General features: G+C 37.9%; 1 protein-coding gene across 5 annotated transcripts in view; it reads right to left on the bottom strand.

Moving 5' to 3' along the window:
• DPY19L3 (dpy-19 like 3 (C. elegans)) overlaps positions 1-14,067 on the bottom strand; it is a 79,373-nt gene that overhangs the window by 13,999 nt on the left and 51,307 nt on the right. For all 5 annotated transcript variants that reach the window (XM_021094265.1, XM_021094267.1, XM_021094264.1 and 2 more), the window contains 6 exons: positions 12,755-12,828; positions 12,439-12,597; positions 9,100-9,222; positions 8,610-8,721; positions 7,929-7,985; positions 260-342 (listed from right to left, as the gene is read on the bottom strand). In XM_021094265.1, the coding sequence (XP_020949924.1) occupies positions 260-342; positions 7,929-7,985; positions 8,610-8,721; positions 9,100-9,222; positions 12,439-12,597; positions 12,755-12,828 (608 nt within the window). The remainder of the gene's footprint in view (positions 1-259; positions 343-7,928; positions 7,986-8,609; positions 8,722-9,099; positions 9,223-12,438; positions 12,598-12,754; positions 12,829-14,067) is intronic.

Below are 14,067 nucleotides of genomic sequence, written 5' to 3'. Positions count from 1 at the left end.
TGATTCTGTTTCCCTCTCCATACTGGTATTTTCCCTTCTTCATGGGACTGTGGTTAGAAAGCGTTTTTCTCAATGGAAAGCAATTCTTTTCAAATACAGAGTTTTAAAGAAAAACTAGAGAATGAATGCATCTTCATAATTAGATTCAAAAACCAAAAACCAAAAAAAAACAATAAACCAAAAACTTAATGATGTCCACAGTGACTCTTAAAAGATACTTTAAATTTGAAAGGTTAAAAAAAAAAAAAAATCCTCTTACTTAATCCAGTTCATCAGCTCCACTGTATCTGGATCATAGAATTCTCTCAACTCGGAGAGTTCATCCATCATTCCTGGCCAGAACTGAAATTAAAAACAAAACAAAACCAAAACCAAAATCCATCCCCACACCCACAACTATCACTAAGATTAGAGGGAAAAAGGAGAAACTGCACATAACTGGTGAACTAAATAAGCATGGCAACTGGAACGTGAGAACTGTTTTACCTCTGCAGTCAGCCCTCCTGGTATGAGTGAGATGACGTCTGAGAAAAGTCTCCAAAATTATTTTGACCTGGAGCTAATTAGGACTAGAGGTGTGGTGAACTTTTATTTTACACTAATAAAGATGCTGTTGAATGCGTTGTTAATATGCAGTACAATATCGATTTGGATATGACAGGAATAGCCCCCACGAGAAGGTTCACAGGCTATGAGAAAAATGTGACTGACTTTATGTAATTTGTCTTTAAGTGTAGGATGTTCCCTATAGAAGGCAACACCATTTTAGAGCTGCAGACATGCTTTGGAATAGGGACTCTCATTTCACCCTCGCAGTCAAGTAGAAGACATCATCCCCATAGCTATTTCTTTTTCTTTTTTTTTTTTTGTCCTTTGAGGGCGGCACCCTGAGGCATGTGGAGGTTCCCAGGCTAGGGGTTGAATCAGAGCTGTAGCCTCTGGCCTATACCATGGCCAGCAAGGCAGGATCCAAGCCATGTCTGCAGCCTACACCACAGCTCATGGCAATGCTGGATCCTTAACCCACTGAGTGAGGCCAGGGATTGAACCTGAGTCCTCATGGATACTAGTCAGGTTCGTTAACTTCTGAGCCACAATGGGAACTCTGGCTATTTCTTTTTCATTGTACTTGTATGGAGACCTTGGCTCTGAGAGAGATCCTGACTGTATCAGGCCTCAACAGGAAATCTGACTAAATCCAGCCCTCTTTCCACTGTGTGACATGCTGATGATACTGTGTGCACTACAATTCTGGACCAGTGGTTTGACAACGACTACGACAATTACAGGTACAAGGGGAGAGACGAATATTTGAAAGCAGGACTTCCCAAGAAAATCTGGTACACCTGAGTATTATATTTATGCCACTGGGGCCTCCCACTCAACTTGAGTTACCTAAGTTATGCAGACAGAACGTAAAAACTACACTCTGAATCCACTGCTTTTCTAATACAACGTGTCTTTTTAATTCAACAATTGTTAATTGTTTCATCAGATGGCATTTGGCTCAAGAGACTTGATCATCTAAATATATACCAAGGAGTTCCCACCATGGCACAGTGGGTTAAGAATCCAACCACGGCGAGGAGTTAAAAGGATCTGGTGTAGCCATGGCTGTAGCATAGGTCACAGCTGTAGCTCAGAGTCTGTCTGGGGCCCGGGAATTTTCATATGCTACATGTACAGCCATAAAACTAAAAAAAAAAAAAAAAAGCTCAGGTGAACTGCAGAACTCATTTCCTACAGAATGGAATAGGAGCCCCGTGACAATGTTACAAGAACAATCTTTTTATTTAAGAACCACTTGCTAGAACCAAAGTGGCACCTGACTGGTATAGGGCTATGGTTTTTAGCCCATTCATTCTCTTGTTCTGTTATCTCATCTTTGGCCATTTTTACTACTCATTCATATTCTGTCTCCTGGGTGGGCGAATCAGGAAAATTGCCGCTGATGGAAAAGCAAGTGTCAGCACTGCTAGTTCTAGGTTTCAAAGGAAATGCAGAAAAAATTACTGATTAACTGATACCTTTGTAAGATTTCAATTACTCATTATCCTTTTTTTTTTTTTTTTTTTTTTTTTTTTTTTGTCTTTCTAGGGCCGCACCTGTGGCATATGGAGGTTCCCAGGATAGGGGTCCAATTGGAGCTATAGCTGCCGGCCTACACCTGCACCACAGCTCACGGCAACACCGGATCCTTAACCTACTGAGCAAGGCCAGGGATCAAACCCACAACCTCATGGTTCCTAGTCGGATTCGTTAACCACTAAGCCACGACGGGGGCTTCAATTATTCATTATCCTTATTAATTTTGATAATTATTTTTTTGGCCATGCCCATGCATGGCATATGGACTAGGGATCAAACCCGTGCCCCACAGCCACCTGAGGTGCTGCCCTGACAACACGGGATCCTTAACCCACTGCGCTACAAGAACGCCTTTATAATTATTTTGTTATTGTATTCTATTGAATACTAACTTTTAAATGATATGTTTAAATTATTTTGGTATAAAACATATTTTGAATTCAAAATTCAATGGATATTAAATATTTTTCCAGGCCCTTTTTAGGGCCGCACACACAGTGGAATCAGAGCTGTAGTGCTGGCCTACACCAGAGCAACAGCAATGCCAGATCTGAGCCTCATCTGTGACCTACACCACAGCTCACGGCAACGCTGGATCCTTAACCCACTGAGCGAGGCCAGGGTTCAAATACATGTCCTCATGGATCCTAGTTGGGTTCATTAACTACTGAGACATGACAGGAACTCCTATTTTTCTAGTTTGAAAGTTGCTATTGTTAATTCTGAAAGTGTTAAAATCTAGTGATGTAGTCTTATGGTAAACGCTTTTGTTTTGTTTCTTTAAATTTATTTACTTTTAATTTAATAAATTTTATTACATTTATAGTTGTACATGAGTAAACTCTTTAAACAATGTGAAAACAAATGCTGAATTAACTAATTGCTGTCCCTAAATGATCAGCAGTAGTTTCTATGAGATTGCAGGTATCCCAATAAGTTAATCAACATGATGGCAATAATTTTATTAAACTCTTGATTTTAGAATGGAGACTAGAACTCAGGAACAAGACAAGGATGTCTGCTCTCGCCACTACTCTTGAACATAGTTTTGGAAATCCTAGCCACAGCAATCAGAGAAGTAAAAGAAATAAAAGGAATCCAAATTGGAAAGGAAGAAGTAAAACCATCACTATTTGCAGATGACATGATACTATACCTAGAGAATCCTAAAGACTCTACCAGAAAACTGTTAGAGCTCATCCATGAATTTGGCAAAGTCTCAGGATACAAATTTAATACACAGAATTCAACAGCATTTCTATACACTAACAATGAAAGATCAGAAAGAGAAATTAGGGAAGCAATCCCGTTTACCATCGCATCCAAAAGAATAAAATACCTAGGAGTAAACCTACCTAAAGAGACAAAAGACTTGTACTCTGAAAACTGTAAGACACTGATGAAAGAAATCAAAGATGACACAAATAGATGGAAAGACATACCCCATGCTCTTGGATTGGAAGAGTTAATATTATCAAAATGACTGTACTACCCAAGGCAATCCCTATCAAATTACCAAAGACATTTTTCACAGAACTCGAACAAAATATTTTAAAGTTTGTTTGCAAGCACAAAAGACCCAGAATAGCCAAAAACATCCTGAAAAAGAAAAATGGAGCTGGAGGAATCAGGCTCCCGGACTTCTGACTATACTACAAGGCAACAATCATCAAAAACGTATGGTACTGGCACAAAGACAGAAATAGAGATCAGTGGAACAGGACAGAAAGCCCAGAATTGAACCCACGCACCTACAGCCAACTCATCTATGACAAAGGATGCAAGAATACACAATGGAGAAAGGACAGCTTGTTCAATAAGTGGTGCTGGAAAACTGGACAGCCACATGGAAAAGAATGAAATTAGAACACTCCCTGACACCATACACAAAAATAGACTCCAAATGGATTAAAGACCTAGATATAAGACCAGACACTATAAAACTCTCAGAGGAAAACATAGGCCAAACACTCTCTGACGTAAACCACAGCAACATCTTCTCAGATCCACCTCTTAGAGTCATGACAGTAAAAACAAAAATAGACAAATGGGACCTAATCAAACTCAAAAGTTTCTGCACAGCAAAGGAAACCCTAAACAAAACGAAAAGACAACCCACAGAGCAGGAGATAATCTTTACAAATGAATCAACTGACAAGGGATTCATCTCCAAAATTTATAAACACCTCCTGCAGCTCCATACCAAAAAAACAACCCCATCAAAAAAGGGGCAGAAGACCTAAACAGACAGTTCTCCAAAGAAGACATACAGATGGCCAAAAAACACATGAAAAGATGTTCAACATCACTCATTCTTAGAGAACTGCAGATCAAAACCCACTATGAGGTACCACCTTACACCAGCCAGAAGGGCCATCATCCAAAAGTCTACAAACAAGAAGTAAGTGCTGGAGAGGGTGTGGAGAAAAAGGAACCCTATTACATACACTGTTGGTGGGATTGTAAATTGGTGCAACCACTGTGGAACGCAGTATGGAGATGCCTCAGAAAATTAAACATAGAACTACCATTTGATCCCACCCCTGGGCATCTATCCAGAGAAAACCATGACTCGCAAAGACACATGTACTCCAGTGTTCATTGCAGCACTGTATACAATGGCCAAGACATGGAAACAACCTAAATGTCCATTGACAGAGGAGTGGATCAAGAAGACATACCCAATGGAATATTACTCAGCCATTAAAAGGAACAAAGTAATGGCATTTTTAACAACATGGATGAACCTAGAAATTATCATGCTGAGTCAAGTCAGTCAATGAGACATCAACATCAAATGCCTTCACTGACATGTGGAATCTGAAAAAAGGATAGACTGAACTTCTTTGCAGAACAGATGCTGACTCACAGACTTTGAAAAACTTATGGTTTCCAAAGGAGACAGTTCAGGGGATGGGGGGGATGCGCTGGGGTTGTGGGATGGAAATCCTATAAAACTGGATTGTAAAGATTATTGTACAACTATAAATGTAATAAATTCATTGAGTAATAAAAATAAAAAGAAATAGAATGGAGACTAGTACATACTTTTCCTGTTTAATCAGAATTATCTTAAAGAGACATATAGCAAAACAGGTATTATGAGCAAGCAAATTTGAAATCCTCATTACAAATGCTGTGTAAATGACTTAAAACGAGCTTTGAAACATGAGTTCATATTACCTACAGATAAATGTGTTCAATAGTTGGGAAATATTTAGTTTCAGGGTAACCCCTAATATGCATAAGATCTTTATTTGTGATTTTAAATTTTTACAAGTTTTGAGAAGCTAAAATGTCTAAACTATTTTATTTTATTTTATTTTGTCTTTTTGCTATTTCTTTGGGCCGCTCTCGTGGCATATGGAGGTTCCCAGGCTAAGGGTCAAATCGGAGCTGTAGCCACTGGCCTATGCCAGAGCCACAGCAATGTGGGATCCGAGCCACGTCTGCAACCTACACCACAGCTCACGGCAACGCCGGATCCTTAACCCACTGAGCAAGGACAGGGATCGAACCCGCAACCTCATGGTTCCTAGTTGGATTCATTAACCACTGTGCCACGATGGGAACTCCCTAAACTATTTTATATAGTGAAAGCTAGATGCATTAGGACTGAGAGAGGCGACGCCACCTGTCTTTGGAAGGATTCTGCAGAATTACTACTAAGTCCCTTACTCAGGGTCCATCTACAAAGATGTCTTGAGGAAGTGATGGACTTTTCCAGTGCTGTCACTGGCTCTCCTGTAGCAAAGCTTCTCAGGGGTGAGGGGAGAGATTCTACCCCACTTGCAGGAGACATTTTACAATGTCTGAAAACACTTGGATTGTCATGACTAGAGGTTGGTGCTACTGGCATCTAGTGGGAAGAAGGTAAAAGCATCTTATGATGCACAGGACTGGCCCTAAGACAAAGAATTATCCAGCCAAAATGTCCATGGTGCCGCTGTTGAGAAGCCCTGTTCTGAGCAGGGATTCCTCAGGTTTGATGGTGCAGCAGCACCACCTGGAGGGCTGGTTATAACAAGAATCGCTGGACCCCCTCCCAGAGCCTCGGATTCAGTAGGTCTGGAGTGGGACCCAAACGCCTGCATTTCTACAAGTTCACAGGTTATGCTGATGCTGCCGGTTTATTTCTTCTATAATGTCCTTCCTCAATTTCATCAAGAACAAGAGACCTAAGTATTGGCCCTAAAAAACAATAGGAATTCCCATTGTGGCTCAGTGGTTAATGAACCCAACTAGTATCCATGTGGATGCAGGTTCGATCCCTGGCCTTACTCAGTGGGTTAAGGATCTGGTGTTGCTGTGAGGTGTGGTACAGGTCAGAGACACAGCTTGGATCTCGCGTTGCTGTGGCTGTGGCACAGGCCAGCAGGTGCAGCTCCAATTCGACCCCTAGCTTGGGAACTTCTATTATGCCACAGGTGTGGCCCTAAAAAGACAAAAAAAAAAAAAAAAAAAAAAAAATTCAAATAAATAGCTGAGACATAAGGAACTTGGCCTACATGCAGAGACAGTGGGAAAAGACTGTTACAGTGTGTGTCTGTGTCTTTAGTGGTGAGACAGAACGATGATGAGCAGCATCTTTTCTGTGAGAAGAATCAACGTGTGAAGATAAGTGACCTCATTCATCATTAAACATGTACCCTGTTTAATTCTTAGTTGCTACTTTCCAGATGTTTAAGAAGTTTTATTTATCTGTACTAAAGCAATAAAATTCCTAGAGGCAGGATGGCAGAGGCGATCTATTTCTGTTTTCTAGTACTGGGAGCTGGCCCAGTGGTCTGCCCCTAACAAATGTTCTGATAGACAGGAACATGAAAGAACATCCTTTTTTGAAATATTTACAACAGAATTGCCCGACACAGTGATTATCAAACACTTCTTTTAGCCTAAAGCCTTTGTTTCAAATAAAATTTTACATGAAAACATATGCCAATAAATCCAAAAGCTGAGCTGCAGTAGCTGATCCTCTCTGTGGCTGAGTTCCCGACAACACCTCACCCCCTGGCCTGCTTTTAGCCACCCTCCCAAATCAGCGGCTATATACATGGTGCAGTCTGAAAGCTACTGTTCTTACTTATATCAAAATTTGAAAAAAAAATCTAATCTCAAAAAATATGTAATTCTTTTTTTTTTTTTTTTAAAGAGAGGGTGAGAGTTCAATTGGATAAGATAATCCAGGCCACTTGTCCAGGTAACAATTCAAGCCTCTAAATCTGAAAGATGTGATTTAAAAAAAAAAAAATCACTGTCTCTCATGTGGAGGGGTCTCAGAATTGAAGCACAGTTAATGTTATTTCAGAAATTAGCCAACTGAGAATATGAAGAACTTCATAATTCCCTATTGAAACTGAAGGAGAGGTGACAAGGAGAACCTTACACTACACTTGTTTATATGTGCCCAGCCCTCCTACAAAGAAGATTTTAAGCACTGAATAAATGTAGGTTAAAGTAAGATGCAGTTTAAGATTCTTACTCTAATAAGAAGGAGGTAACAGGAAAAGCTAATTTTTCTCCTTTATTCACTTCAAAATAGGCCTGAAAACAACTTTATTTTCAGAATTTGCATCAGTTGAATAGTATAAGTCAAAACCAAGATTAATTAGAATGATTAAATTGTAGTATTTGGCTATAGTGTTTTTACTTGTTAAATCCTACTTTGGGAAATAGATCATTTTTCCTGTCAATGCTAATTGCCATAAGAAGAAGCTAAGGAGACATTTATAACCTCTGTAAACTACCCTGTTTGTCAATGATACACAAAGTACACTGAGTCAAAGCAACTATTCTGCTAAATAGAATTCAAAGGCAAGAATGAGGACAATCAGTCTTACCTTATAGCACAGATACAGCAGTATTAGTATCGGTATTGAATATCGCATTATACATATCTATTTAAGAAAGACATTATTTAGATTATAAGTATTTGGAATACTTTTGCTTTACATTTTTGCTTTGTAAACATAAGATTTTTTTTTGAAACAACAAAAATATAATTCAATGGAGCCTGAGTCTCCAATACACAAAACAACTGAGTCATTCATAAGACACTTGTGGTTTCTACCATATTGCCCCCTAGTGAATTCACAGGGCAGAACAACCCAGAACTGCACTAACGGGCTATTAATCACTCCCATACACTTATTAGTAATTACGTTTGTATTATATATCATAATAATAACTAATAATAATAATAATAGTGTTAACTCTGGATAATGGGATTACTGATGATTTTTAATTTTTCTTTTTGTGTTTTTCAGTATTTCCAAATTCTGTATAATGAACTTATGGTCTGGGAAAAAAAATGCTTTAGAAAATAAAGCTAAAATTAAAAATATTATTTATTTTAAAATAACTCCTTATAAAATCATAATGTATCAACTATGAAGCTTTAGCTTTAATTTTATATCCATTTTATCAAACTGATGCATGGGCTACTGAAAAAAAAAACCAAATTGATATGAAAGAAATACTAAAAATCATAAAGATCAAATGGGAAAAGGGAGAGCACTGACCCTCTTTGGGTTATAAAGATGGATCAACTTCAGAAGTAACTCCCATATTTCAGGGCTGCATAAGCCAAATGATGCAAAGACACACATGTGTGATGTCCAGAGGTACTTCATTCTGTAAAAACAGAAACAGGAAAAAGTCAACAGTGCTAGCTGTGCAGAAACCTGGAGTCTGAAATGGTTGTAAAGGCAGCTCTGTTTGCTGTGACGGTAAAATCTCACTGAAACTATGCAGAAACCATCTGCTAAGGGGTTAGGTATTCATGCCATTGTCTTTTGAGAACTATCATACAAATACAAATAGAACTATATTGATAATCAGGAAAAAACTGGTTATAAATAATATTTGATACTGGGAGAAGACAGTAAATAAGGACATTTTTATGGGAACCATAATCATTAATGAAGACGACCGTCAGTTCATCACATTGCTAAATTACGTCAGGTAAAGAGGGGTCAAACAAAAACACACAAACGCATAAGACAAAGATACCTCATGGTACTCAATGCCAAGAATCCAAACAGAATGGTATGTATTAAGTTGTAGGCAGTTTCTGGTTTCAGGCCGATTGAGGACTTTCCTATTTTACCCATGGATTGCTGATTTGTAGAATCACTGGATGAAATAAGCACATATACAAAATTAAAGCTGAGTATCTTATTTTAATTTAGTCAAAACTTTTTTTAAAGAAGAAGATACAAGAAATCTATGCTTTCATATGCTTAGAAATGTATTATTTACCTAAGATAATCAGCTCTGATCAATTCTGAATTTGTTTATGAGGCTAAAAGTGTCGCAATATAAATGAATTGATAATTAGATTAACTAAAATTGAACAAATTTCATTTTAATTTAGGCAAAACCTTGGTCCTTCAATCCCTTAAATTATATAAGATAGAAAAAGTATATTCTTTTGGAAACACTGAAACAAGAGCTCTCTAGAGATATCTTAGGAGTAACTAGTATTTTTAAAGTTTTTATAAAGAAGAAAAAGTAAAAATGTATCTGTAAGCTTCAAATTCATTTGCTTTATGAACTGATGATCACATTTTTAACCTACCAATACCTCATTATGTGTGTCTAACATATTTTTAAAATCAAATATGGCTACATAAAAATGACTGCACCCATAAAATTAATAATCCTTTAACATTAATTATCTAACACCCAGTTCATGTTCTATTTTCTATTTATTGCAACAGCTTTTATCAGATGCTTTCTTGAATCAGGAACCAAAGCTTTCATACTGCCTTTTACAATGTCTCTCTGAATTATCTTTTAGTCAGCAAAAGTACTCCCCTCTTGCTGCTTTCAAGGGTGTTTACTTGTTGAAGAAAATGCATCATCTGTCCTATAACTATTCGCTATTCCCACCTTCTGGATGGCGGGAATGGTGAATATTCCCTTGTGGTGCCATTTAACACACTTCTCTATTCCCGTGTTTCTTATAAACTTGTAATTAGATCTAGAGGCTAATTATTAGAGTCAAGTTCATTTACTTTGGCAAGTACAGTTCATGGGGATATGATGTACTCTATACTGCATCATGCTGAGAAGCGCATCCTGTCTGGTGGTCCCCACTTGAGCGATGTTGAGATGGATGAGTGGGTTTGGATTTGCACAATTTGTTGCCAAGGGAAAAAGGAAAGAACAGTAAGGACTGCCAGTTTAGGATAAAAGTAATACTTCTATAAAGGCCCCGTTTATCCTTTACATAAATCCAATAGACTTGGATATGTACGATGCCTCTATGTAAGTACAGAACTATTATTTCCTGGAAATCCTCTTTTCACAACCCTAGATACTAAAGAAAATTAAAATGATACTCAACGGTAATTTTCACCAGTGGTAATAATCTCTACTTATATGATATATATTATAACCCAAACTCTGGCTTCTACTGATACTAAAAGATTACTCCAGACAAAGAGAAGATACACTCCCATCCTCCCTGGATACCTGGGAGAATTCTACGACACCCCCCTAGGTCCGTCCAGCTGAGCTGCAAAGCTCTATTAATCCCATGAATAAAGAACAGGGTGTATCCTACACACTAAGGCAGATGTGTTGTACAAACATAACAGTAACATCCTTCCTAGTACTAAGAAATACTAAATACTTGGCACTGATAAAATATCTTTTAGAGTTCCCGTTGTGGCTCAATGGGTTAAGAACCCCACTAGTATCCAAGAGGATACAGGTTCAATCCCTGGCTTACCTCAGTGGGTTAAGTATCTGGCACTGCTGTGAGCTGTGGTGTAGGTGGCAGACGCTACTCAGATCCTGCATTCCTGTGGCCATGGCCTAGGACAGCAGCTATAGCTCCAATTCGACCCCTAGCCTGGGACCTTCCATATGCCCCAGGTGCAGCCCTAAAAAGAAAAAGAGGAAAAAAAAAAAAAAAAGTGAAAAAAAATTACTTAGAATTCACATTAAGACACTATAGTTCTTAAATTACTTTAATTAATCTAGGGCTTTTCCTCTAATAAAGTCTTAATGTCCCTACCTGGTAGAGGAAGATGCTTTAAAATCTTTATCTGTGATCATATACCAAATCAGCTTTCAGAGACGGCTCATAGATTCGCACTGAGCATGGCAGACATTCTCATAAAATACTGCAGGCCAACTCAACTTCCTGCTCTGCCTGCAGTCTAGAGTCCTGTCGACACTTGGTGTGTCTGAAATAATATTAAATTACACTGTCTAGAATAATTTCCATCTATTTTCACAGGGCTAAATTTTTATCTTGGGCTAGGTATAAAAAGAACACTTCTGAAAGATACTAACATCGTTTATAGTCAATGAAATATCTTCATGGTTCAACGTTGCTTCATTCTTAATAATCATAAAATACCTCGAGTGATCAGGGCTCACTGTAATGACTTTCTCCCAGCTCAGCTCTCCAGTGGCTGTGACTCACAGTTCACCAGCACCTTAATTGGCAAGCTAACTACATAGGAAAAGGGCTTCCTTCTGGGCTTCATTAAGTTTTCACAAATGACAGTAGCTTCAACTTCTTGCACTTAATTTTCTTTCAATCTAACATGGATAATAAATGCAAAAACATCCATCGGCTTGATAGGTAGGTATTCTACAAGTTTTTGAAAAGTCTTCATACTCCCCAACTTTAAAAAAAAAAATAGATTAGTAGGCATGCTAAGTTTTTTTTTTTAAAAACACTGTCAATTAATACTTAAGACTTTGAGTAGATGTTAATAATTACAGTCTATTCTGACTTTATAAGCCCTTAAACAAGATACAACAAAACAAATAAACAATGGTTAACTCTTGATATTTATTGAGAAATTAAAAAAAAAAGGCAGCTGGAGAAAGAAAGGTAGAAAAACAAAGGAAATTAATAATGGGAAGAAAACAGAGACTCTGGGTCAATAATAACAACACCAGCTAATATCAGCTAAAATCTACAATGTATTCTATGTATGAGGCACTATTTTAAGTACTTTATGTTATTTTAACTTAGCTGTTTTTCACCAAACCCTGTAGAGCTGGTGTTCTTAATACTCTCATCCTGCAGAAAGGGAAATGGAAAAACTAGAGGGGTAGGTAACTGGCTCCAGAATCACATAGTTCCCAAGTGTGCGAGCCAGGGCTCAACCCAGACTATCTGCAAAGCATCCTCACTTTCTGCTGTCTCTTAACTACCCCATTCCTAACAACGGAGCGTGGAGTCCACTCTAAACTGGGTGTGTTCCTTCGAGATGACTCTACTCTCTCCTGTATCTGACGTTTTGATTTTCCATTTAGCAATTTTTCTGCAACACAGAACAAGTTCGTTAAAGTACAGAATTAGATTTCTAAAATATGCCATACCTGAGATTACGGAAGGCAACAGCTAATGCTGCAGTCACCGTGATGGACAGAACAAATATATAAGCATAAAAAAGCAGAGTATCGGAAAGCCTTTCAAATGTATTAAGAGGCAGAAGGCCAAATGCTTCTTCACACAGATAGAGGTTTGCATCAAAATCTCTGGGAAACAAAAGGGAATGCCAAGCATTAAATTCAATATAAGTAAACCTCAAATTTTTCCTCAAAATAAGCCTAAAATTAACAATTGATAACCTACATCTTAAGACCCTGCTGATTTAATATTAAAAGCAAACACATACTTTAAGTTCAGTCATACCTTGTTGCTCCAAACCCAAATTTTGCCTTCAGAAATTTAAATATGTGTTCATCTGACTTGAGGTTAAGAATTCTCTATTTGGGAGGGAGAAAATGAAAATTGCCATTAGTTCCTCATGCATAGTTTTCTGATAACTTCCCACATATTCAGTGTCCCACTTCACAGGACTGTATGGGTAAAATTAGTAAATGTTCACAATAGTTCTTAGAACTAAGGAATTCTAAAGCAGGGATTATCAAGCTCCCTCCTTTCATTTCATTTCTTTCTTCTCTTTCTTTCACAGAATCATTTTTGCAAACAAAATCGAGGCATAAGTTCAACATTAAAAATAGATAAAAGATGAGGTTCTTTGGTTTGAGAGGAGACAGCTGAAGCCCAGTAAGCACAATTTTTTAAATCAGAAAACCGAAAATATCATAATCTGAAACTTCAAATAGGAACAAAGTCCACAAAAACTATACTTTGGGTTTTTTTAATCTGCAGATATAATTGAATAAGACTTAATCACACAAAGCCAATTCAAACAACGCTAATAACCCTCAAGGGGAGAAGAGACCAAATGCCAGTGCTTATTAATAGTGAGTATAATTTTAACTCATGTTATTTTATTTCTACTTTATGGCTTACAAAACCCTCTACAACATGGGTAAAGAAATTGTATCAGTGGGAAAATGAAGACGGAAAAGAAAGTAAGATTAATCCAGAACTGATCTTAGTCCACAAAACATATTCACTAGAGATGAGCCACAAACTTGGGCTTGGGCAGTCTAGTAGCAAATGCAAAGAAGGAAATAAAAGCATTTATGTTACTCGCAGGGTGATAAGATTAAAATGAACCAGTTGCTCAGAAGAAATTCTAAGAGTCCTAAAACTGAGACTCAAGAGAAATTTTCCCCTGGGGTACGGTGAAAACAGCAAGCAGTCTATAGTCAAAGACTGTTTTTTCTAATTCTTCTCATTGCAAATGGCTGGCAGAACATCAAGTGTAATTCAAAAAACATTGTTCTTTGGGGAGTCAAAAAGCAATGGTCCAGACATTAGCTCTCTGCTGGCTTAATCTAGGCTGAACACCTAGAATGTGGAAATGGATGGACTCCATCTCTTTCAGCCAGTCTTTCAGAAATGCTGGTTGTTCCTTTCAGACAAGCTTTTGATAAGTACTCAACTATATGGAAGGTTTTTGTCCTTGTTTTTGCTTTTGAGGGCTACACCCAAGGCACATGAAAATTCCCAGGCTAGGGGTCGAATTGGAGCTGCAGCTGCCGGCCAACGCCACAGCCACAGCAACATGGGATCCAAGCTGCATCTGTGAC

Source organism: Sus scrofa, chromosome 6 (genome assembly GCF_000003025.6).
Source record: "Sus scrofa isolate TJ Tabasco breed Duroc chromosome 6, Sscrofa11.1, whole genome shotgun sequence".
In the NCBI taxonomy this organism is placed as follows: Eukaryota; Metazoa; Chordata; class Mammalia; order Artiodactyla; family Suidae; genus Sus; species Sus scrofa.
The sequence above is the reverse complement of the archived record's forward strand: the minus strand, read 5'-3'. Positions and strand labels throughout refer to the sequence as shown.